Below are 27,580 nucleotides of genomic sequence, written 5' to 3' on the forward strand. Positions count from 1 at the left end.
TATATTTATTGATTACAATAATTAATACATAACGAACGAATCAATATATCTGATCTAATAATAATAATAATAGATGATGATGATAATAATAATAACAACAATAACAACAATAATAATAATAATAATAATAATAATAATAATAATAATAATAATAATAATAGAAACCATTGAAACCAGATCTGTTATATTTATTTATAATAAAAAATAAAATTATTATTAAAATATGCTTAGATCTCAATTCTGCAGTATACAATTACACTAATTAACATTTTATTTTTAGCGGCCAATAAAAAAACTAATAAAATTCACGCTAAAATTGACAATAGAACAAATTCCATAAAATTATTGATAATTTGTTTCAGTTAAATATTTCATTAAAAATAAAGAAAGATATAAATAATGCAGTAGAACAATTTAATATTTTGGTATAAACAGTTAAAAATCTATGTCAAAGATAAAAATTAGTATTATATAAATTAATATTATTCTTTTGAAATTATAAAAATGTTAAATCTTAAAAGATCACTCAAAAGACGTTGGTAGTATATTCAATGTTCGAATGCTTAAAAGAAAGAATAATCTTTAATAAAATATATTTAATAATTTAATAAAATATTTGAAAAACTTGAAAATATAGATTACTCATTTTGACAAAAAAACTAAAAAAAAACAACTAATAAAATCAATTCCATTGATTAGATTGAAAAGAAAAAATGGGTTAAAACGAATAAAGGAAAAATAGTAATTTTTTCCAAATATCTTGAAAAATCTTTCAAGATATATAAGATGGAAATGAACAAATGAAAAAAAATTAGAAATATTAATTCAATTCTTATTTCCTATTTTATTAAACAAATAAAATAAACAATATATAAATTGTTAAAGGAATCTAAGAAAGATTTAACTTTAAATTGGTTTTGACTTAATGACAAAATTTTAATGATCTATTAAAAAAGTCATTATTTTTTAATTATGCAATACTAAAAGATAATTAATTTCTTAAAAAATACTCCAGATTATTTTAAAAAACCTGATAAATCTCCGTAAAATATTTTTATTAATCAATAAACAATGCTTTATAATCTTCTCTGCCAACTTTCAGACAAAAAATCTGATACAACCTATTAAAATATATAAACAACAGAAACATTTTTTACACTAAAGTACTAAAATAATTAATTGAATACATTTAATTGAAATAATTTTAATTTAATTTAAATAATAAATCTGTAGATAAATCTCAATCGTCTTATGATATATCATTAGATATAATATTCATTCAAGTATAATTCAATATTTCAAATTGTAATATTTAATATTTTATTTTGATAGATTGCACAAGGAAGAGAATAAAAAAGTAATATATAAAATAGAAAATTTATATATTTTTGTGTTTGACACTAAAAATTTCTGAATTATAAATTTGAATGAAGTCAAGAAATATATCTGAACGCATTATATGTCGTTTATCAAATAAATATGATTATATATTTTCAGTTCGATTCTTTTTCTGAATTAAATAATTTTACAAGAATTAGTAAGAATCAAAAACATTCTTCAGCAAAATCGATTGTTTTATGTATATAAATATATATATATATATATATATATATATATATATATATATATATATTACTATATTATTTTATATATATATTACTATATTACTATATTATAAATTATATATATATATATATATATATATATATATGAAATTATTTTTATATATATAACTTTATTATGGTAAAAATTTGTACGCGTATGAGCCGATCATTATTTCGAATTTAAATTCTGAAATCGGTTAAAGCTAGTAATTAATAAAAAAAATATATAAGTCACATTGACTTGATAAGAAAAGATAAATCATATTTGCTATCTTTATAGAAAGAAAAAAAATTTAATTATTAAAAAAAATTATTATAAACATTTTGAAATATTTAAAATATTTCTTTTATTTTTTATTTTGAAAAAGAAAAAGTTTTTTATTTTGAAGGTTTTTTATTTTATTATATAGCATATATATGATACACGATTCATATGATATGAATATGAAAAAATATTCAACATTTTGTTTAAACAAAAATCACTTTTTTCTTGATACTGCAAATATAAAATTACTAGGGAAAAAATAATTTCAATAATCTTGACTTTGATTTAAGAGAATATTTTTGATATATTCATCGTTCATAAAAAATTATTAACAAAAAATGCTTAAAAATAGCAGTGGATGTAAAAAATATTCCTAGTAATTAATTTCAATAAAAACATGTAAAGCTTTATTTATTAATAAAATTTCAATAAATAAATAATAATTACAGATTTTTAAAAGTTTACAATATAATTTATAAAAGAAAAAGTTACAATACTTATATTTCTTAAATCATAGCTATCAGAACTATACGTACAAATAATGAAACAAATAATGAATTTTTAGGACAGTCTATCATTTTATAATATATATAATTAGAAAAAATTATTATAGAATAAATAAAGAAATATTTTGAAATTGATGAATTCTCGAATTTTATTAATATTCATTGAATTTGATGAAAAAGACAAATTATTACTTGAAACTTTTTTTTGATTTCTTCAAATTTATTTTGTTGAAATTTGATTCTCAAAAAAATAAAATCAAGTTATATTCCATAAATATTATAATTAATATTTTAAAAAAAATAAAATATCATTTTAAAAAATACTGTACTGCTTTAATTACATATAACTGAATAAATTATGTTGAATAGATATAGTAAATTTAAAAAATATTCGTACAATAATAAATTTAAAAATAAAATATATTATATTACATTTATTAATTTTATTAATTATAATTATAATATAATTTCAGTAAATAAATAATATGTATAAAATATAAAAAATATGAAATATTTTTAATCAAATAAAAAAGGAATTTCATGTGAAATATATAATATAAAAATAAATATTATGGACTTTATAAGATTTTTTCTAATGAATATAAAATCAGATTAATATAAATTCGAATAATAATATGAGACATTGTCATTTTTGAAGAAAGTAAATTATGAAACCATGTTAAAATATTAATAAAAATATTGATACAAAGGATTAATAGAAATAAATATAAATGAATAAACATATTAGATAATATCAAATACAATAAAACTTATTTTTATTATTTTGTAATAATAATATATCTAAATTGTACTTTCTCAATAATTATGATAAATCCATGTATTTTAATTAGCACGATTGACAATGTTTTTTAAATTTCTATAATTTATTTTCTTTAAAATTCTTAGAAAATTTTAAAGTTTAATTTAAAAATGCTAATTATATATATATTTAAAATTTTAATTTAAAGATAATTAAAATTTTAAAATAATATTATTATTAGTCAAATATCTCATATTTCCATCAATTTATTTTACATTTTATTTTTCCTAATTTTATCGTAATAAAATAAAATTTTAACATAAATACTTCAAATCTTCAATAATATATTAAAACTTACAATTACTTACATACAATTATATAATATGATTCTATTTCTTTAAACATTATATACTTTAAAGTAAATTAAATTTTACTTTAATAAACGCTCATAGAAATTTTTTATTATAATCGGAATATCCATTAAATAAATAAAAGAAGATAACTATTAACAACGATTTCTATGAAAAAGTATTTTCATTATCGTAATATTTAAAATACAATCTTTATATCGCATTTTATTCATATTTTTTCCTTTATAAGAAAGAAATATTTTTAAAAATCTATAGAATAATTAAAAAAAAAAAGTATTTCTATAGTTATATCAATATTTATATCAATATTATATAACTATAGATATATTTATAAATTATATTTTATATCATAAAATATAATATAAATATTGTAACATAAAAAAAAGACAAAAATTTGTTTAAAATATCACATATTATAAAACGACTTTGAATTACAAAAACATTAGTAAATGTGTAATGTAAAAAACACAAAAAATTAATGATTATTTTATCATTTCTTTATTAATTAAGAACAATTTAAGAATAATTGCAACAAAAGTTGTTAAAAAATTTAAAAATATTTTGAAAATTAGAAAATTTGTTAGTATTACATGTCATTTTTTTATAAGATCAAATATATATTATCAAATAATTAAAAAATATTATACAAGAAAGAAGATTAAAAAAGAAATCACAATTTACAAACAAATTTATAAAATGTGATTTATAAACAAAGAAAATAAAATAATATTTAAAATATAATAATAATGAAGAATCTTAAATTTAGTTGCTTTTAAATAAATTACATTATTTAAAATTTTAATGTTTATTAATAATGCGTATCAAATAGAAAAAAATAAATATTTATTCGGTGTATAAAATAAGTGAAAAAATGTGATGATATAATCTAATCTTATTTAATAAGCCATTGTATTTTTCAATTCGATAGGACTACTTTATAGTATATATATCTCATTCGTTCACAAGGAAAATCAAGGAATAGTAAAAAAATAATTCAACTATTAGAAGTAATGTGTGAAAAGTTGTCAAGAGATTGAATCTGGTATTTTTATGATGAATATCTCAGTAACGATTTTAAGAATTTCTAAATTATATTTGTACATGGGAACTGCATCAATTATATGAAAGCTGAAATATAAAAAAGGTGAAAGTTTCTCTCATACTTATATTATCTTCCATTGATGGCACTTTGAATGGGTAAAAATAAAATGGGTAAAAAATCTTTGAATTACGATTGATGTAGCGAAAGATTTCTTTGACAAAGAAATCTATTACAGTATCAACAATACATTCTTTATTCATAATATATTTTATATGTATTAAATATTACATAGAAAAATATTCTTAATATCAGATGATATATAATATAATAGTAAATAATTTTTTTTATAGACTTAATTAAATTTCTGGTTTCTTACATTCTTCATTTCCTTCATATCTATGATTTTATGATTAATATTATTATTTTATTAAATTATTAAACTTTTGTTTTGTTGTGAAAAAAAAATAAATCGTTATGAAAAAAAAATAAATCATTTAGAAAAAAAGAAAATAAATCACATAGAAATATAAGAATATAAGAATATAAAATATAATATAATATAAGAATATAAAGAAATATAAAAAGTATACTATATAAATATATAGAATTCCGGAATTATAAAATATAAAGAGCAATAAAAAATTAATTAATATAAATTATAAAATTATGAAATTAACATAATAAAATTAATAAAAAAACATTATAAAATTATTAATTATTAAAAAGAAAATAATGTGATCATTTAAAATATTTCATTAATTTGTAATAATTAATTATAATTAATAATTATTTAATATTAATATTATATATAATTAATAATAATTTGTAATAATTACATGATTTCATTTAAGAAAATAAAATTATTCTTCACAAGTCCTTTATATATCGATTTACGAAAAAACATATATACATTCTTTAAAATCATTTAACTTTTATTTGAAATATTATTTAATAATATTTAAACAAGCTAGTTTATCATATTATTTTGTTTATTCCGTTATTATTTATTTTACTATATTATTCATTTTCACAAGATTTAGAAATTTTATCTATCATTAAATTTATATTTTTATCAATTATCATAACAATATAATAATAATAATATTTATGAATAATTTATATTTTTATCAATTATTATATACAATATAATAATAATAATATTTACGTTTATATTTTCTTTTTAAAAAAAGTGTTTTTTTTTTCATAAATTTTTCTTTCATTATTTATGATATTTTTTTTTCTTAAATATCCAATTTAAATAAAGATATTCTTCTCTTTGTTTCAATATACATTTTTCAACATATATTTTTTGATCGATTTTAAAAATAATCACGATAATTAATTCTTTTTTGGATATTATTTAAAAAACGGTTTTTTTATCGATTTCGATGACATAATAAAATGATTAATTGAATATCATTAAAATATAATAACTTGTCTAAATATCCTGAATAATTTTTAAATTAATGCTGTTGCTCCATCTTAATTTAATAAAAAATTCAAAAATTATGATAATTTTTTTTATTTTTACTTGTAGAATATAATGAAAACTTTCTGAGGAAAAAAAAATAAAAACATCTTGTAACATCTTTTTAATACTTAAGATAAGTATAGATAAATTTAAATTATAGATAAAAATAAATTAGGTTTGCATTAAATTTAACTCAAATTTACTAGCAATGATAGCTCGTAAAAATAATGATAAGATTATAATAATAAAACTAAAATATATACTTATATCATATATTTTTCCTTGTTTTTCACTTAAAAAAAAAAACAGATTGTTTGTATTAAGTCTAATTAATCACACTTTTATAATTTGCATTGAATGCAACTTCAGCGTTGAATATAGCGATCAATGTATTACAAAATCAATATTCCTGCATAGCATATTGATTTTGTAATTGATTTTTATTGCAAAATACAAATACAAATTGTTATATATAAAAAAATAAAAAGTAATATTGTAATAAAAAAAATAATGATTTTTAAATAAATATACAAAAACTTTCGTTATAGTTTTATTAACGAATTATAATATTATAACAGAAAATATTTGATCAATCATAGAGCGTATAGTTTATTTTAATATAATATAACAAATTTTCAAGAATCTTTAATTTACAGATGTTCTAATATTTTTAGGACATGTAGTATATGTATATAAATTTAATAGCAATGATAATAAAATAAAAACTTTCATTTTATATTGCATAATAAGATAAATAAGATTTTCAATCCTTATAGAAGCTATTGAAGTTTATATTTTTAATCTAAATTCTATCAATAAAATGGATTGAATTGGAATAATTTAAGATTGATTTAATTTAGATTTACTATTGAAGTTAGCTTTCTGCATTAATAAAAATATTTAAATCTAATATAAACCAAATGATATTTCTTGATATAACGACAGAAATATTTCCAATTATTTATTCAATTAAAATCAAATTATAATTTAATGTGGTGAAATAAAATTTTTTTATCCAAATCTAAATTTACTTTAATTGGATATTATTTTTTTATAAATAAAATATGATTAAATAATTTAAAAAAATAATTTAAAAATTTAAATAATTTAAAAAAAATGTTAATGTTAAAAAAATTTTGTATATAATTGAAAATTAAGATCAAGAAGCAGTTATTCATAGTGTAGAAAATAAAATTAATAAAATTATAAAATAACAGTAATACAAAATAAGATTACAAATTTTTCATTTTTTTCTTTTAATGTTCAAAGAATTTAATACAACATATCAATCATTTAATTGCTCAAAATAATTAAAAAGTCATTTTATTTGAATTGTTATTTTTATTTAACTATCTTTTATTTTTAATTATCTTGTCACTTTTTTTGTATATCAGTTCAAATTGAAATTGTTTATTTTTCAATTTTAATTTTAATTATACAATCAAATAAAATATGCTGATATTAAATCAAAAGAATACAAAAATTAAAGATATAAATTTCTTTTTTATTTTTTATAAAAAAATTATTATTGATATATATTAAAATAAATTGTCGTGTAACAATCATCATCTCGAGATTGCACTAGTGATAACAATAACAATAATAACAATAACAATGGTTTTTAACAAAAAAAAATTTCTATAATTTCATATTTTATTGTTATATTATTATACTTTAACTATTCTTTTTCCTGATTTACCTTTGGATATTTTTTGATTATCATAATTGAAATAATTAGAACAATTTCAAAACTTGTGTAATAAGTTTACATATAATTCAATCAAAATAATTTTTAAGTGTTTTTAAACAATTAAAAAACTGTATTCAATTTTTTTTATTACTGTAAAAAAAAAAGTTACAAAAGTTATAATATAAATATATGATTATTTTGTATTTAATCATACTAATTTATATATTAATTTTATTATTTTCTTGCTAATTAATAATTGCTATTAATAATATATAATATACACATATGGTCAAAATTACGCAGAATATAGATATAAATATAAATAATGCAATATGAAAATTTTCCATATAAATGATACATTATATATTTTAATTCCACTTTAAAAGAAGTTTTAAGTTATTTAATTTATTAGTTAAGAAAAAAAAATCTTTCTATTTCTTCTATATTTTATTTTGATTAAGAAAGAATTATTTTTTTAATAAAAATTATTTTAATAAATAATTTTTTTAATTTTACAATTATTAAAATATTTATAGCAATATTATTTTTTAAAACATACTTCAATAAAACATATATTTAAATAAAATGATATTAAAGCAAATAAAAATAATAATAAAAATATAATCAATATTTTTTTTATTATTAAGTTACAATATAGAAGTATTTACAAAATATTATATTCGCGCCCGTAATAATAGTATTGTAATAGTTTGATAGATGTAAGCTTGTCGAATGTCCCTTCGACAGATTTGTAACAAATGATATACTTCTTAAAGATGAGTGGATGGACGATATTAAGTGATTATTCAAGCGGAGTTATTATTCTGCAGTATGTCTATTAGAGAGCAGAGTCTCTTACAATATCAGCAAATAATCGTGTCCGATGATCAGAGCACGATGTGTTCACAAATTATTGTTTATTACTGTCTAATCCGATGATCAGACTACGATATGATCACCATGAGACTCTATTTGCAAGTGAAACTCGTGCCCTCAGAAAAATTTTTTTTTGATTCAATTGGAAAGGTTACAGTTTCCCGGTAGAGCACGCCAATAACCAATAATATTGTGCCTGATTCGCGATATTCACTAAATTCGAAAAAATTCCTCGCTTGAGTGGTGATCTGTATACAAAGATCTTACGATAAACAGAAACAGATCGGCGCATTTCTCTTATAGATTCCTCGAAGTAGAATAATGTTAGAATAATGTTGTCTTTGAATCAGCCGCTTCTAGAATATATCATCATTAGGATCGATTCAGTTCTGAAGTACAATTCAGTTCAGAAATATACAATTATAAGTGTCGATTAAATTCTCAAAAACAGTCTTCTTAGATAATACCGTTCTTTGTTCCTTTGTTTAATAGAGGCTCGCGCACGGTAAGAACAAAAAAAGTTTTTTATATGAAAAATTTCTCCGAATAAGCTGTTTATAAATTTCACGAATAATAAGTGCTGGCAAACATATTATATTTATAAAATAAATCTATAAAATTTTTTTTAAGTTTTACTTATAAATTTTATATTAATTATTAATATTTAAATTTTATATTAACTAAATATTAACTGATTAAATTTTAAATTAATTATTCATAAGTTTTATCTATAAATAAATTTATTAATAAACTGAAATATACAAAAATATACAAAACTCAAATATATATATCTGATTTTGATGTTTTGATTTTCTCAGTATTATTATTTGTAGCAAAAAATATTTCAAACGAATATTGAGAGAATTATATGATAATATTATATATATAGAATTATTTATGAAAGTCATATGAAGATTAACTATATATAATAGTATAATTCAGTTTTTACTATACTTTCTTCACAATTTTTTTTATATTATTTCTAAAAATTTAATATATTGAAAAATTTATTATAGAAGAATATATATGCAGAAAAAAAATTTTTATTTGATAAATTTGTAAAAATAATATAACTCCTTAATCATATTTTATAAAGGATTATTTTTGCAATTCTTTTTAACATATATACAAAACTTAAAAATATAGAGAAAAATAAATATAAAATATAAAGGAATTAAATATAAAATTTAATATTATAAATGAAATATAAAATTTTTTCCTTATAACGTATTTTTTTTTTATTTATTTCTATATATGTACTACTATGTAGTATTACTATGACTGTAAAGTACGATAGGAAAGAAACTAATTCTATATCAAAAAAAATAAATCAAACATAAAATAAAATAAAATAAAATAAAATATGAAACTTTATTTTTGAAAAAATCAATTTTAAATATTTACTGAATACATTTGATTAATATATTTTGTTATAGTTTACTCTTCAGATTTGTGTTATTATATTAGGTAGTCAAGAGTACACAATAAAACAGAATATTAACTTATGATAAATTTTATTATTGCAAAAATTATTGAAAATATTGTCGAATTGTATTCTATGAACAACATTGTGTTCTACAATACAATTGTATTCTGTGAATGTTTTTTAACTATTTTGTTGCTTTAATTTATTGAACACGAAAATAATATACACGAACACGAAATTGTTCGAAACTTATAATTTATGCATAATAAACAATTGATTTTATGAATTCATCTGAATTTGATATAAATAAAAATCAAATAACGTGAAGTGAGAAGACCAAATTCCATCACATCAATCTAATCTTCAAAAAAGTTATTTATTCGAAAGAAATTACAATTTTAGATTAATTAAAAGAAAGAATCAGTTTCGTATTTCAATGAAAACAGTAATTGAAAAACATTCACAAAAATTTAATTCATAGAATAAATTATATATTCGGTAAAATGATCAATATTTTCAACAATTTCTGTAATTTTTAATAATAAAATTTATCGTAAGTTAATATTTTCTTTTATGCATTCTTAATTATTTAGCACAATAAACACTGAATTGAAAGGATAAGCTACAATCAATTATGTTTATAATGCACGTTTACTTAACAAATATTTAAAATCAATTTTTCCGAAAACATGTCATAATTTTTATAAAATTTAATTCTATATTTTCGATTTATTTTTTGATATAGAAATTTTTTTTCTAGTTGTATCAGCAGTTATTGATCATTTTATAACATGTAATTTTTATTAATAAAAAAATTGTTTTTATAAAAAATATTATATAAAGTATAATAAATTGTGTATAATAAAATGTACATATATTTATATAAAATAAATTTTAAAAATAAAAATTGATGCAAATAAATGATGAATGCTTTTCTTTTTTTATCTGAATATATGTTTAAAATTTATTTATTAACATATATTGTTTATCATGGATTTTATTCATATTATAAATGCTCAGCTGAAATTACATATAAATTCAACATTGGCATCCAAAACTATAAATTATTAATTTTTTTATTAATTTTTTATTAATAATTTTTTTTATTAACAACTTTACATTTCCAATATTTTTTCACAAACATATTTTTGACATATTTTTGCAATTTTTAATATAAATATTACGTAATATAAATATATCTTTTATTAGAAAAAAAATTAAAGTATATTAAAACTTGAATATATATTATATATATTATTACATATATTAAACATTATATATTATTAAATTACATTATTATATTATATAAATATATATTGGTATATATATTATATATTATATATGGTATATCTGAAAATATGACATAACTAGAAATTATTTCTCCATTCTTTAAAAGAATATTATGCAGTAATCATTTGTTTGACGATCCCATACCTTTCCTTTCTTAAAGAAGATATACTTGTTGTTTTGCATTATAATTTCACTATATGTATAAACTATTAAATTATATATAATATAATAGTTTCAAAATTATGATTAAATTTATTTTATCATAATAAGTTAAATTGTCCTATTTTAACATTATTATTTTTTATTATATTATTTTAACATTAATTAAAAATCAAATTTTTCTTCATTTTTAGTTAAATTCAAATATTTATAGTACATTTTTATCTAAATTGGATATAAATATTGTTTAGCGGAATCACGAAGTAAAGGATTAATTATGAAATACTTCCATCGATTTCGATATTACTTAGGAATAATTACGTAATATATAAATATATCTTCAGAAATAAATATGTAATAAATAAAAATGAATATATACTAATTTGTATTAATATATATTTAAGTTTATATAATATATATAATATAATGAATAAAAATATAAACATATAGTTTAAAAAACGAAAATTAAAAACTGAAAAAAAAATAAACTTATTAATAATTTTCTTGATTCAATAATAGAAATTGAATAATTATCAATATAATATAAATCTGATAAATAAGATTAGAATTAACAAGAGTTTATTTTTATTTACATTAATAATATAAGAAATAATTTAAAAAAAAAAAATTGAAATAATTTACATTTCAATTTTTAATATTATATATTAAATCAATTTTTAATATTATATATTATTATATATTAATATTAATATTATATATATTTTAATATTATTTTAAAATAAGATCTTGAAATAATATTTTATTTTGTTTTACTGAAATACTGTTTCTTCATTATTTTTTGTTAAATTCAATGGAATTAATAATTTATTTTATAAAATGTTAATATTATTTGATAAATTATTTTATAAAATGTTTAAATTTTATTTTCTATTCTAATTATATATATGTATATAAATGTATGTATATATAGAATAATTTCACCACGTAAAGTTCTTCCAAATTTTATAACATTTGTTTTATTCCAATCGTTTCATTATTTTCTGATAAAATATAATATTTAATAAAATATAAGATTTTTTTATTGAACTCATATCAATTTTCTTTTTTTACATTTTTCTGAATGACTCTTTTCCAATCCCCTATGATTTATTTTTTTGTATCTAAAAACTTTTTAATAATTAAATATTTTTATATAAATAAGTTTCTTTTCTTTATTTGAAGTAATTTTTTTTAAAAAATATAAATCATTCGAATCTTATTGAAACTTTTTGATATTTTATGTAATTATATCCAATATGATATACAAACGATTTTTTGAAGAAATTGATATACATATTTTTTTTGCAATTTTTATAACTATTTCATTTTTTTTGCAATTTAAAATAAAGAATAAAAGAAAAAACGAGAAAGAATAAATCTTTTTTACATATAGAAATTAGTTTTTTTTTTATTTTTATTTAATCAAACATTATAAAAAACATTTTCTCTTAATGAATTATGTCTATTGGATTTTTTTAATTTATGATAAAATTCTATAATTATTAAGAGTAATTATTTTTTCATTTCATTTATAAATTTTTATTTTTTATTTTTATTTTATTTTATATTTTTTTTATTTTTTAAAATATTTTTTACATGGTTTGTTATATTTTATTTATTAAATTCATGTTAAATTTATAAAATTTATGTAAACTTAATTAATTGATTTAAAAAGCTAATAATTTTAATATTATAATATTAATTTTATAAGAACTATTACTTTCATAATTCATATTACTTTCATAAAATATTTTATTTTTTATTCATTACAATTGGTAGATAAAAATTAAAATTAGTATAAAAAGATTTTATTTAGACTTATTAATAAAATTATGAACAATTTAAGTTTATTAATAATATTAAAATAGAGCGAAATATCTCTATTTCTGTTATATCGTTCCTTTATTCTCGTTTTATCTTCTATAAATTTTGATTACTTATATCTTAATAAATAAATCTTAATAAATATTTTTATGTATTTTTTTTAATCTTTGATATCTTTAAGAATCGATGCTTATCATCATCGATATAATCTTTTCCTCCCTTTCTCTTTCTCTCTCTCTCTCTCTCTCTCTCTCTCTCTCTCTCTCTCTCTCTCTCTCTCTCTCTCTCTCTTCCCGCCTTATATATATATGTAATATATATATATTTTATATTATATATATATATATATATATATATATATATATATATATATATGTATATATATGAGAGAGAGAGAGAGAAAGAGAAATACATAAATATATATATAATAAAATATGATATAAAACTTCTATTCAAATATATATTCTCCTTTGCAATGTTCTTTGCTTGATAATAATTATTTTTCATAAATATTATTAAAAAAATTCAAACTTTTTTCAAATTAAATATCATATTTTTATAATTTCAATTTATAATAATATTAATAATATTAAAGAAAAAAATATTAATACAAACCAATAATAAAAAGTGTTGGTATATTCTTTAAGATACGTATTTATCAAATATTAAATTTAATTTCTGAAACATTTAATGTATATTATCACAAAACACAAAACTTTTGTTTTTAAAAATTAACAGAAATATTCTAATTATTTATTTAAATATTACGAATTAATTTGATGCATTCACTACAATTTATATACACTGCATTTATGATAATTAAAACAACTACCTGAGTCAATAAATTGAAGAATAGTGAAGATGATATTACACTCGCTTATAACAGTTCACCTGATGATATACCTAAAAGAACTGAAGCATATGATTCGAGTTCAAAGTACTTTCACTATGTTATGTTCTACAGCTTGTTCCTCTTCTTTCTCTTTTCTAATTCACTTCTTTTTTGCGCCTATTAGTGTAATAACCTGAAATGGGAATGATTGGTTTTGCAGTGATTGATATCTTGGGTCAATGACAGTTGACCAGCCAGTTGTTCTCGTAAGTAGATCAACTTTTTCGAAATTTATTTATTTAAAAAAAAACGAAATAAAAAAAATAATAATAAGAAAAAATAAACTAAATTACATATAATATATATTATATAATATGATATAATATAACAATAATAATAGTTGCATTAAATAATATTAATTAACTTTCATTATATAATGAATATGTACATATGTGTATATATACATATTTGATTGATTTTTTCATGAAGATATATATATATATTTATTGTACATTTTATTTGTTACAGTTTGTAATATACAAATGTTATTTATTAACATTTTGTATATTAAAAAAAACAAGTATAATAAGATTTTACATGCTATTTTCAAATCATCAATCAAATATTTATTATTTAAATATTCCAAAAATGATTATTATAATTTACAATAGTTTTTTCATGAAATTATTATCAATAAATATATCAAAATAAATACATACAGATAAATATTACTTGTTCCATATCACGCTTATATAATTCATAACTCATAAACTTAAAATGTTAAAGAAAGATGTGTATCATTGCATAGCTATTCTCCTCTCACTTTACTTTTCCCACGATGTGATGGTTTTTTCGTGAAAGGCATTCATGGAAACTGATACGCAAATTTGATTTCATAACAATCCGTAACTGTAAAGTAAGAAACCAATGATTCAGATAGCTTGATCCAGTTATATATTGGTAATTTTATATCATCTATATATAATCAATAGCATAACACATTTTCATCAAATCCGAAATTTATGTTATATTTAATTACCATGTTATAATTAATTATTTAATTGAATTTATTCATTGTTCAATTACATAATTTAAAATAATTTAAGAAATTTAATTACTTCGAAATTGTTCCTTTTTTTAATTAATAAAAAAAATATTTTCCATTAAACATTTTATATGAATAGAAACTAGCGAATTTTTATTATATTCTTAATTGAATCATAATTTATTTAATCCTTTCGTTACTACGAACAGTTATAATCGCTCTGCATAAGATTCCACTGAGCTACGGACGATTATATGCCGCGTATTGTACATATGATGAGTGATTGGAGTTATTGCGTATCGAGTATCTTTTTCTGGAAATGTAGCATCAATATTTTGTTTTTATCATTTGTTTCTTACGAGATTCCTCGATAATAAAAATTACCAAAAAAATGCCAAATCAGTTAATTTGAAGACATTTTTGTTCGCAGCGAATAAAGTTAGCGCTTATCGAAGAAAAATAATTTACTTTTTTTCCAACAGATACAAAAGTATATTTTTTAAATTTATTTATCTTTATTTAGATTAATATCTTTAAACAAATTTTATTCTACCTCTTAAAATAATGAAAAATAAGACATATAGTTATATAATAGTTATTATTATCATACAATCATATCATATTATTATATTCTCTTATATTCTGTTATTTATTATATTTATTATATTTATTATATTTTGTTATTATATTCTGTATAATGTTATTTGATTCCAAAATGTAATTAAAAGTGAATGTGTTTAGAAATTTCTTGAACTTTTGAGGAAAGTTTTTTTTTTTCAATAAACATCATCAAAGCAAGTCGGGTTGCGTAGATGCGGCTGCTGACGATCTTTCTCGAGCATCGTGCATATTTTTGGTGCAGCAGCTCGTTGAGCGAGAATGACGGAGAAGTTGCCCGTAGCGAAAAAGTTAATAATAATTACAATATATAAATAATTTAACAGTATTATATAATAAAATATTTTTTGAATGAAAAATTCTACATATTAAAAAAAAGTAAAAAATTTTATTAAATATTTATTTATATATTATAATAAAATCTCAATAGCAAATTATTTCTATATCATTCATATATTAGAAAATTGACGATTATTTTGAATTCGTGATCATATTCTAAATGAATCAGGAAATCTTTCAAACGTGAGATAGAACATAAGAGAAAAGATAGAAATAGTTAGGAAATATTTGCATTTTTATTTTTTCAAAAATTACTGCTATTATTATGCTTATTATTTATATATATTTAATTTCGGAACTTCTTCTTTCAACATTTTTAATGTAATTTAATGATTGAAAAATAATTATTAATTATTTAAATATTTGTATTTAAATGTTTATTTTAAATTATAAAAATAGTATTTTTTGTTATTATACGAATATTATGTTGAATATCCATAATATTCAAATCTAATATAAATATTATTGTTATAATTAAGATATGCGAATATTTTAATATCGTTTTAAAAATCACATTTCAGTTCTAAATTTATTAAAAAATTTATCTTTGAATTATTTTAATAAGTCTATATTTCACAACTAAATTCTGCAATTAAAAACTTTCTATTTTATGAAGCATTATTAAAAATATAGAAATTAATAAGATATTTAATATTGAAAACCATAAAGATAATGATACACATTATTAGTGTTATTTTTTTAAATATATAAAATATAAAGGAATTCTTTTTTAAAATAAATTAAATTAAACAAAGAGAAACATTTATGTTTTTAAATGTGATAATTTTATAATGTTGATTTTGAATGATATAAATTAAAAATTTTTTCAAATGTAAATGAAATTAAGTTAATCCTTAATTAGATACGAATAAACTATCAATTACTCTACACATGAAATTAAATAAAAAATATAGTTTAATATTATTTAAGTTCTTATTTTTGAAAAATCAAGATTGAATGTATACAATCAAGAAATTGTATAATCAAATGAATTATTTTCAAAATCGATTTTGTAAAATAATCTTTAAACGGGAAAAAAATATATTTTATATTTTTTTGTTATTTTCACATTTTAAATAATTTTTTATTAAGAATTTATCCATACATTATGGAAAATTAGTTAATTTCATTCGTATTTGAAAAATTTTCAAATGATTTGCTCGAAAATGAACTCACACAATTTCGATAGTTTTGATTTTCTTTTCATTTCAAGCCATAAAATCTCTTTGATTTTATAATATTTATATTATAAATTAACCATTCTATATGTATTTATTTTGTTTTTTATTTCTTTTATATTTTTGCTTCAAGTTTTATATCCAACCAAGGAAATAAAGTTTTATTAAACTCAAATATTTTACATCTTTTTTTTCTGATATTATTACATTGTTCTAATAAATTTGTCATATAATAAATCTACAATTCTATATCATAACTTTCATGATAATTTTTTTTCTATTGAAATGATTAATTTAACAAAATGGTTTAATATTATAATTTGTTATTTTATGATTATAATTAATTTATCAATCTTATTGAATGATATTTATGAAATTACTAGCTACTTCTTATTTTTCATTTTTATATATGTTTTGATTTTTTATCATATTTATATTTTGTTGATTTTTCAATGAATTGCACAAATTTTACTGATTAAATTCTTGGCTATCAACTATCATATCAATTTTATATTTTTTTTATTTAATCTCTTTTTGCCTTTCTTGTATTTTTTTTTATTATTTTATAAATATACTTTATAATTAGCTTAATAAATATACTTTGTAAATAGCTAGCTATTTTTTGTGACAAATATTATTATAGATAATATTTTTCATTTTTTAAATATAAATGTGAAAAATTACATACTGATTCTTTATTATACTAATTTTTAGTCTGCTTTTAATAATTGCAATGTATCTTTTTTAATTCTACATTTTTTTACTTATATAATATTTGCTAGCTTTAATTATTATAATATTGTTAAATGATTGAAAAGTATTTATGTGCAATAATAATTTAAAAAAAAACATTGTAGAATTTCGTTTATAACATTAACGTAATTTCAATAAATAAATAAATAATATATATATATATATATATATATATATATATGTTTTTAGAAATCCAAAATAATAATCTATAATAATTAAAAAAAATATATTTATCTACTTTTAAAACATTAATAAATGGCTAAAAAGTATAAAAATATATACATAATAAATATTCGTAGAGTTATATTTCGTAAAATATAAATATTATAGTTTAAACTTTAAAAAAAAAACAACAGTTTATTTAAAATATTTATCTTATGTCTATGTATATGTATATTATTCTTATGTCTAAAAGACATATAGAATATATGAAATCATTTATAATTATGAATTATGAAAACATTATAAATAATGCATAATATAAAAAAGTATAAAAAATCAAAGTAATTTTCTTTTCTCTATTAATTAAGAACAAATTAAAAATAATTTCAACAAAAGAACTTATAAATCTTGTCAAAGAACTTATAAATATAGTTATTATATATTATATAACATATAATAAATATAAATACTTTGAAATAATTATTTTTTTAAATCAAGTAAAATCATAAAATAATCTAAAAAAATGAAAGAAAATGAAAATAAACAATATGATTTATAAACAAAACAATGAAGTTTTTGAAATATTATATTATAGTAATATAATATAAGAAATCTCTTTTTCTTTTCTAAATAAATTTTACTATTTAAATATTTTGTTAAATCACATTTTTTATAAATTACAATTTTATCTTTAATCTTCTTATTTATAATATTTTTATATTTAAAAGTTTAATTTTGGATATTTTATTTTATTTTATTTTATATATATATTATATATATTATATTTATTTATTTTAATATTAAAAAGTAATTTTTTTACTTATAAGATTGCATTTTACCAAGCATAGAAGATGTTTAGAATAGATCAAGGTTTAGTTTGGTAACATGACGGTAACATGATGCAACACAGAACAAAGGAGTTTAAACAGTACATATAATATATGATATACTTTCATTTATATCTTAGTTCAGTTTAGTTTTGTGCTTTTTTTTATATTATTTTATTTGTATTTATATTGATTTTTTGTTTCAAACGAATTTAACACTGTTTTATTTGATCATATGTCATAATTAGTTTCTGTCAATCCAGATGTTACTAATACAACATTATAGATAGATAGGCAAATTATAGGCAATATATAATAATGAAAATTTTTTATTAATTTTAAAAATTAGTATCTGAAATTTTATACCCATCTTTCTACTCCATACTTCCTATTCAATTTCAAATTTAATCGGCGAAACTTTAACTAAGTTTTTTTACAAATAACACGAAAACTAAAATCAAATCACAATAAAGTATAAATCTTGTAAATTATTTAAACTGCCAAAACTTTTAAATTAAACTCACCAAATATTAAATTATAATATATTATATTATAATATATATTAAATTCTAAAATTTATGAACTATCCAGAACTTGTTAAATAATCAGAATATATCAAGAAATTTCGAGAACTTATTTATGAATTATCAGAATTAATCGAATCATCAGAATTTATTGAACTTTAGAATTTGTTGAATTATTAGAATTAATTAAACTTTTCCAAGTTTTCAGAAGTTTTCTATTTAATTTTCATGAAAATTTGAATTTTGAATTCATATTATTGAATTTTGTAATAAACTAATTTTATTAATTCATTAACAAATATCAGCTTATAAGAGGAAATAAAAAATTATTATTTTATATCTATGAAAAAAAATAGATGTTTACGATAAGTTAAGAATTTTACTAATTTATTATTCGTTATCAAAAATAATAAAATAAAAATAATTACGACAACTATTAATCTTATTGTAATCTTAAAAGAATAGATTCTATATTGTATTACATAGAAATGCGAAATCAATTTCATTCCAAATAGAATTAGATAATATATATATATATATATATATATATATATATATATATATATATATTCATATGTATATGTTCAAATGTACAAGAAATATAAAAAGTCAATATAAAGATCATTAAAATGTAATTTTATACTTTTGATTTTTCTTCAGTCAAGAAAAATATTTTGCAAGAAAAAATAAATTTGCAAGAAAAATAAAAATTATTGTATAAATGTATATCATAAATATTCTAAATTTATCATTGTTATTTCATATCTTTCTTTTTTTTTCTTTTTTTTTTCTCGATATTTAAATAATACTATACTTTTAGAAATTATATTTCTAAAAATCTTGATATACATCGAAACACGATGTATCAATTTATGTTTTAAAATTTTTTATCCATACAATGAATAGAATAAAAAAAAATTGATATTGATTTCAAAATTAATCATTTTTACACATACTTTTATTTACAGATCTTCATCAAATTAGAGAATAGAATCATACTAATACTCTCTGTATTTACTTTTTATACATCCTATACACTGGAAATTTTATATATTTTATTATTTCTGTAAAAGGATTCAAACAATAAGTACTACACATTATGTTAGATTTATTAGAAAAGATCTATTAGAGAAGAATTACCATATCTAATGAAACTAAAGCAACAATCCAATGGACTATCATAAACAATAAAAAATCTATAAATGACAAGAAAGAGAAAGATGATTCAAATTTTTACAATAATTGAATTTTATAAAAAATATATTTTCATAAGAATTTTTATATGTATTATCAAATTTCTAATATAAATAATAAAATTTAATAAATAAATATATTTATTTGTATGAATTTGAAAATATAAGTATTTAAATAGATGTATAAATTGAAATCATATTATAATCAGAGTTCTATAATTGATATACAATTAATCATATTATCTATTTAATATATTATAATTTATCTATTCTATTCTCTTATAATATATTATATGATATTATAATTTATATAATATATTATATAATATATTATTATAATCTATTTAATATATTATAATTTTCTGTACAATTGAACGGTTGTATAATTGTAATACATATTAATAATTATTGAAATTATGTGTATTTATTTTTTAAATATTATTTTGAAATTTTTTTTTTAAATTTTATTTTGAAATTTAAAATTTATTAAAAAATATAGCAAATAAAGCAAAAGTAAAGAAAATTTAAAAAAAAATTAAAAAAAAAATTTTATATAATTATATTAATATAATATTATATAGTTAAATATTTAAAAAATTATATAATTAATTATATAATATGTAAATATGTTTAGGATTATTATATTTATATAATATACAATAAATATACATTATATGTGTTACGGTTTTATTACATATACTTTGAAAATAAATTATTCAAAATTCTACACGTGCGAATGCATACACATTGTATATATATATATATATATATATATATATGTATTACATATATGAAAAATATTAGATCGAGTATATGTATAAACACATTATTTATAGAATTAGTAATAGAATATTAATATTAGAATATTTATTATTCTACATATATGTTAATATGTACTTTGCGTACTTAAATATGAATGAAAAATGATATCGAAAAATGATAAAAAAATGATAAAAAAATGAAATAATACTCATTTCTAAACATAAATATACTAACCACATACTAAACACATACATAAGATATAAGTTCGACAATATAATTTAAACTATTCTAATACATACTTTTCATTTAAATGTAATAAAATATCAGAAAAAAATCATATATCAATTTTTTAGAAATTATTGTAAAAACAAGATTTCCCTAAAATGCTTTCAAAATAAATCCCGAAAATAGTTTTTTAAACTCTGTAAAATCATTTGAATTTATAAGATTAAAAAAAAAATTTGATTTTCCATAACAAAAAGCAATCTAAAATAAAGTTCGAGATTAAAAATAAAAATGTCTTAATAATTCCAGACAGAATGTTATATGATTTTTTTTTATGAAGTTATAATACTTCAAAATTTGATAATTTTTCAGTCGAAATTTAACATAAAAACAAGAAATATAAAATTAAATTATTTATAACTAATCTGCGGATTATATAAATGCATATTTTTAAAAAAAATACAGATAAATTAATAAAATTTGAATAAAAAAATGTTTTATTAAACATTATCTAAAAATATATCTTTTATTTTATATATATATTTTACATGTTTTTATTGTAAAGACAAATATTGTGTATATTTTTACATATTTCATACGTATTAATGATTAAATCATAAATTGACAAAAAAACTATAATTATTTTTTAATAATATTTTTATATTTCTTTTGATTTTCCATTTTTTATATATATTTTTATATTTCTTCTGATTTTCCATTTTTTATATATGGATAATACTTGCATTTTTCATATACATGTATAAACTTTTAGATTTATTTTAGAATTGACTTTTCAAAGATGCTATATTACATTACATTCAATGTTAAAAAAAAAACTAAAATATGATATAGATAGATAGATAATAGAATTTTATACAAGATATTATTATATTTATGAGACATTTTTAGCGAGTTGATTCTAGAAATTAAACCAAATATATAGTTATATAAAAATATATAAGTTTATATTATATATATATATAGTTATATAAAAATTTAAAATAAAAGCTTATTTATTAAATTAAGCAATTGAAGTTTGTATTAGGTAAAATGAAATTAAAATAGAATGAGACTGTTTTTACATTGTCGCATCGGATTCTATTCATATTTATATAATACTTATGTTTATTAAATTGTTTATAACTTAATAAATAAGCTTTAACTGATATTTTTATATATCATCTTTTTGTTTTAGCTTCTAGAATTGTTTTTAAAGATATTTCATAAATATATTAATACATTATCATTAGATGATAAAATAATGAAAAAACTCTCTTACTATTTTCATTAATAAATTTAAATGAATACTATTTTTTATAATTTCATAAAATTATTATCAAATTACATATTTAAATATTATTAGTTCTTATTATTAATTATATATAAATATTATAAATTTTATTTAGTCTTTTACAAGTATAGTTATTATTTGAATATAGCGGTCAAAAATGGCAATTTTTGTTTTTAATTTAGAACATAGATGGCATCTTGCACAGAAAAGTACTATTTATGTCAAATTGCAATTTAAATATTAATTTCATCAAAATAGAAATAAGAAAGTAACGAAGTAAAGATCTATTGACAAAAAAATATACAAATTTATAATCATGTTTCCATCTCTATGTACAATTCGTACTTTTTTTGTAAGTTATTTATTATAATAATCTATATCATAATTCTCATATCATAACCTCTTCAATAACCTTATGTAACTTTGTTTATTTATATATATTTTTCGCATATTTTATATTTATCAAAATTAGTCTTAAATTTTAAGTTAATAAGAATATTTTAAAACTCAGCTATTTTTCTTATTTCTTATCCTTATTTATTTAAAATAAATAAATAACTTCAATAGTTAATATGTATCTATATTATCAATATTATTTCTATTGTTAATGTACATACAATCTTGAAATATTTTTTTTTACTATAAATTATTTTTAGTTAGTAAATTATTTTTTATTTTAAGAAAATAAGACTTATTATGTAAGAAAAGTAAATGCTTTATATCCTAAGATTTATATTCATAATCAAATTAATATTAATCTTAATAAAAAATTTTATTTTCTTAAGAAAATCTATTTGGTATATGGTATACTTTTTTTTTTTTATTATAGTATATAATATATATCTATTATATACATATTTTTTATTATATCATAGTATTAATAAAATTCATTATTAAAATTATTATATAAAAATTCCTTTTGGTTATAAATATTTAATTTTTAAAGTGAGATTTAATTAGATACTAATTTAAATATAAATTTATTTTAAAAAATAATATACATAAATATATTATAATTAATAATATATAATGTATATTACACATTTATAATATTTTATATTATATATATTTTTTAAAATTCATAAACATATAATCTTTTAACTATCTCTTATAAAATTCTTCTACCCATTTAATATTTAAAATTTTATATAATTTTCTACTAGCTATTTAAAATTATGAATTTTTGATTAATAAATTAATAAATATAATTTCTATTGATAAAAATTTTTATTTTCCAAACAGAATTACAAAAATGTTAGAGGATTACAAACTTCAATCATTCGCACTTCAGATCAATTATTTGTTGTATGTATTATTATAAATGTATAAAATTAATAAAAATCATATAAAAATTAATAAATATTATATAAGACTATTAATTAATTAATTAATTAATATTATATTTTATAATCATATTATATAATAATTAATTAATTTTTATTTTAATAGCATAGAGACAGTGAAGTTGATAATCCAAGTATACCATTTGAATTCAATGAAGCAAATAAAAAACGTATTGAAGCTCTTTTGAAAATTTATCCTGAAGGTCATAAACGTGGTGCAATGATACCTTTATTAGATTTGGCTCAACGACAACATGGATGGTTACCCATTTCTGCTATGCACAAAGTAGCAGAAATATTAAATATACCTCGCATGAGAGTTTATGAAGTTGCAACATTTTATACAATGTTTAACAGAAGACCAATGGGAAAATATCATGTACAAATTTGTACTTGTACTCCATGTTGGTTACGAGATTCCGATTCTATTGTAGAAGCTGTAACTAAAGCTACAAATTGTAAAGTCGGAGAAATGTCTGCAGATAAACTTTTCACAGTTTCTGAAGTAGAATGTCTTGGTGCTTGTGCAAATGCACCAATGTTTCAAGTTAATGATGATTATTATGTATGTTTAATTTTATAAAATATTTTATCTACTATATAAATTATCATACCATTTTAATATTATATTTTGTATATAAATTTTTGGAATGAATATTTTTTTAATTATAAAAATATTTTATAATTTACAAGACATTCTTGAACATTTATAAACATATCTATAATATACAAATATATATATAATAAATATATCTTCTAATAAAATATATCTCTACAGGAAGATCTAACTCCTGAAAGTGCTACTGCTATAATAAATGCATTTAAAAAAGATGAAAGACCACCACCAGGACCACAAAATTCTCCTAGATTTGCAGCAGATCCAGCAGGAGGTTTAACATCATTAACATCTCCACCACCAGGACCTGGATTTGGAGTTAGATCAGATTTATAACTTTATACAATGTATAATACATTGTATAATTATTATTATACAATGTATAATACATTGTATAATACATTGTATAATTTGTAAGAAATTTAGTATTGATTAAATGTTTAAATAGATAATCTAATATTAAAAGGATAAAATTCAATTGTACTTTAAAATTTATTTCAATTCAATCAAATCTCTTTATTTTATATTATAGCATTCAAAAAGTAATTATTTTTAATTTATTTATTCTCTATTTCTGCATCTATTAAAAACACAATAAAATAAAGTGATTCTATCACATCATTATCAAGTTCTTTATCTAATTTTTACACTTATTTTGATTTCTATAATCAAAAAATATTCCACAAATATATTAATATCTTTTATAATTTGTTATGTATTAATAATCTTATAAAATAAATAAAAAATATAAATATAAATTATAAATAATTATTATTATATTATTATTATAATAATATAATATTAATAATAATAATATAATAATAATATATAATATTATAATTATTATAATTTATAATAATAATCATCATTAAAAATAATAAAGTATATTATAAAATATGTTACTTAAAAAACAGAAACTATACAGATTAAAACATAGATATATTAATTACAAATCTACATATTTCTAATACATGTTTAAATATATATACTCTAATAAGTAGATATATAATTATTATTAATATAATAATTAAGTGATAAATATAAATACATAACATTTTTATTTATCAATATTAATTAAAATTTATATATAAATTATAACATTAATTATAATATATATAAAGTATAACATTTAAATAAAAATCATATTATAGTATTTCTTATGTTAAATATATTTGTTATCTATGATTTTAAAAAAAATCCTTAAAATACATTATTTAAGAAAATATTTAAAAAAATAACTTTTTTCGAAGTTATGAAATTTCAAAATAAACATTATTTTAAGTGAAATCATTTAATTAATGCAATTGATCATTTGTTATAAAATAGTACTAAATCTTACATAATAAAAATCATTAATTTAAAGATATTTTAATTTTAGTTTAAATATGATATAAAAAAAAAATAAAAAAAAAAGTTAAAATTAAATCTTATTAAAAATATAAATACATAATTTTGAATAATTTATAATGTCTTCTATTATTGTATCTGATCTACATTCAATCAAGGTGGATTCTATTTTCATCACATCATCATTTCATTCTATTTTCATTTCTGCTTTGCAAATTTACATTGTTTATAGCTTAATAAATAAGTGACATTTATGAATTATCAAATTTTACACTTCTTTTGTCCCTTAGAATTAATTTTCCTAAAATGTCTCATGTGAATATATTAATATTCTGTATATTATAAAAAAAAATTATATAAAATTATAAAAAAAATAATTATAAAATTATATGGTTTCTATCAAAAAATTTAAATTAATTATTTTATTAAAACATAAACTAATCGAAATCAAGTATCTTTTAAAAATTGAATTTTTTTAAATATGTAAGCATGTAATAAAAGATATCAATTTGACATTATCTAATATAATTAAATTCTGAGTCTTGAATAGAATATTTTCTGTATTTTTTAACTGATTTTTTCATCATATAACTTGCACTGAACTTAAATAATAAGATAAACATATTTCATAGCTTTTAAATCTTCTTCTTATATAATGATATAGTCTAATACATTTATATAATATGATGTGAAAATATATGATTATGTAATTATATGTTATATTATATCATTATATCATTTTTCAGATACTTTAATTTTTAAATATTTTATTTTCTTATATTATTAGTTATATAAAAAGAAATAAATACAGCATATATAATTGTCATATGAGATATATAGTAGTTAAACAATATTAAATAATTTCAATCTTGTCAATATCTTATTTCTCATCATATCAGCAAATCCTTTGCCTTATTAATATTTCTTAAACTAATTCCACATTACAACTTCCCAACATCTAAAGATTCTTAATTGAATTTCTGTTAATAAGTTTGACTTATAATCTCAAAATAAAACATATATCTTTATTCATCTCCTTTTCCTTCAATTACTCCACTTATCTATAATATATATATATGTTATATATAAACTTTATAATCATTGTGTTCAATAACTAAAAGTAGGAGAAAGAACAATAAATTTATATTTATAGATCAATCATATCATCCAGACATTACATAATTTTTTATTCATAAGCATAATTTTATATAATATTAATATATATAATATTATAAATATAT

General features: G+C 17.0%; 2 protein-coding genes across 2 annotated transcripts in view; one reads left to right on the top strand and one right to left on the bottom strand.

The window, feature by feature from the left end:
- The window catches only part of LOC100868349 (uncharacterized), a 34,063-nt gene extending 19,865 nt beyond the window's left edge, over window positions 1-14,198 (bottom strand). Inside the window, exons 1-2 of the mRNA XM_086908425.1 lie at window positions 14,117-14,198; window positions 13,900-13,962 (exon numbers count right to left, since the gene is read on the bottom strand). The gene's annotated coding sequence lies outside the window, so the exon portion shown is untranslated. The remainder of the gene's footprint in view (window positions 1-13,899; window positions 13,963-14,116) is intronic.
- An 8,952-nt stretch (window positions 14,199-23,150) lies between these two features.
- ND-24 (NADH dehydrogenase ubiquinone) lies at window positions 23,151-25,470 on the top strand. Its single transcript, XM_031918821.2, has 4 exons — window positions 23,151-23,385; window positions 24,276-24,338; window positions 24,483-24,941; window positions 25,155-25,470. The coding sequence occupies exons 1-4, from the start codon at window positions 23,350-23,352 to the stop codon at window positions 25,326-25,328; spliced, it is 732 nt and encodes a 243-aa protein (XP_031774681.1). The 5' UTR covers window positions 23,151-23,349; the 3' UTR covers window positions 25,329-25,470.
- Window positions 25,471-27,580: the final 2,110 nt, after the last annotated feature.

Source organism: Apis florea, unplaced genomic scaffold (genome assembly GCF_048593485.1).
Source record: "Apis florea isolate Af1SG1 unplaced genomic scaffold, ASM4859348v1 contig_3078_pilon, whole genome shotgun sequence".
Taxonomy (NCBI): domain Eukaryota; kingdom Metazoa; phylum Arthropoda; class Insecta; order Hymenoptera; family Apidae; genus Apis; species Apis florea.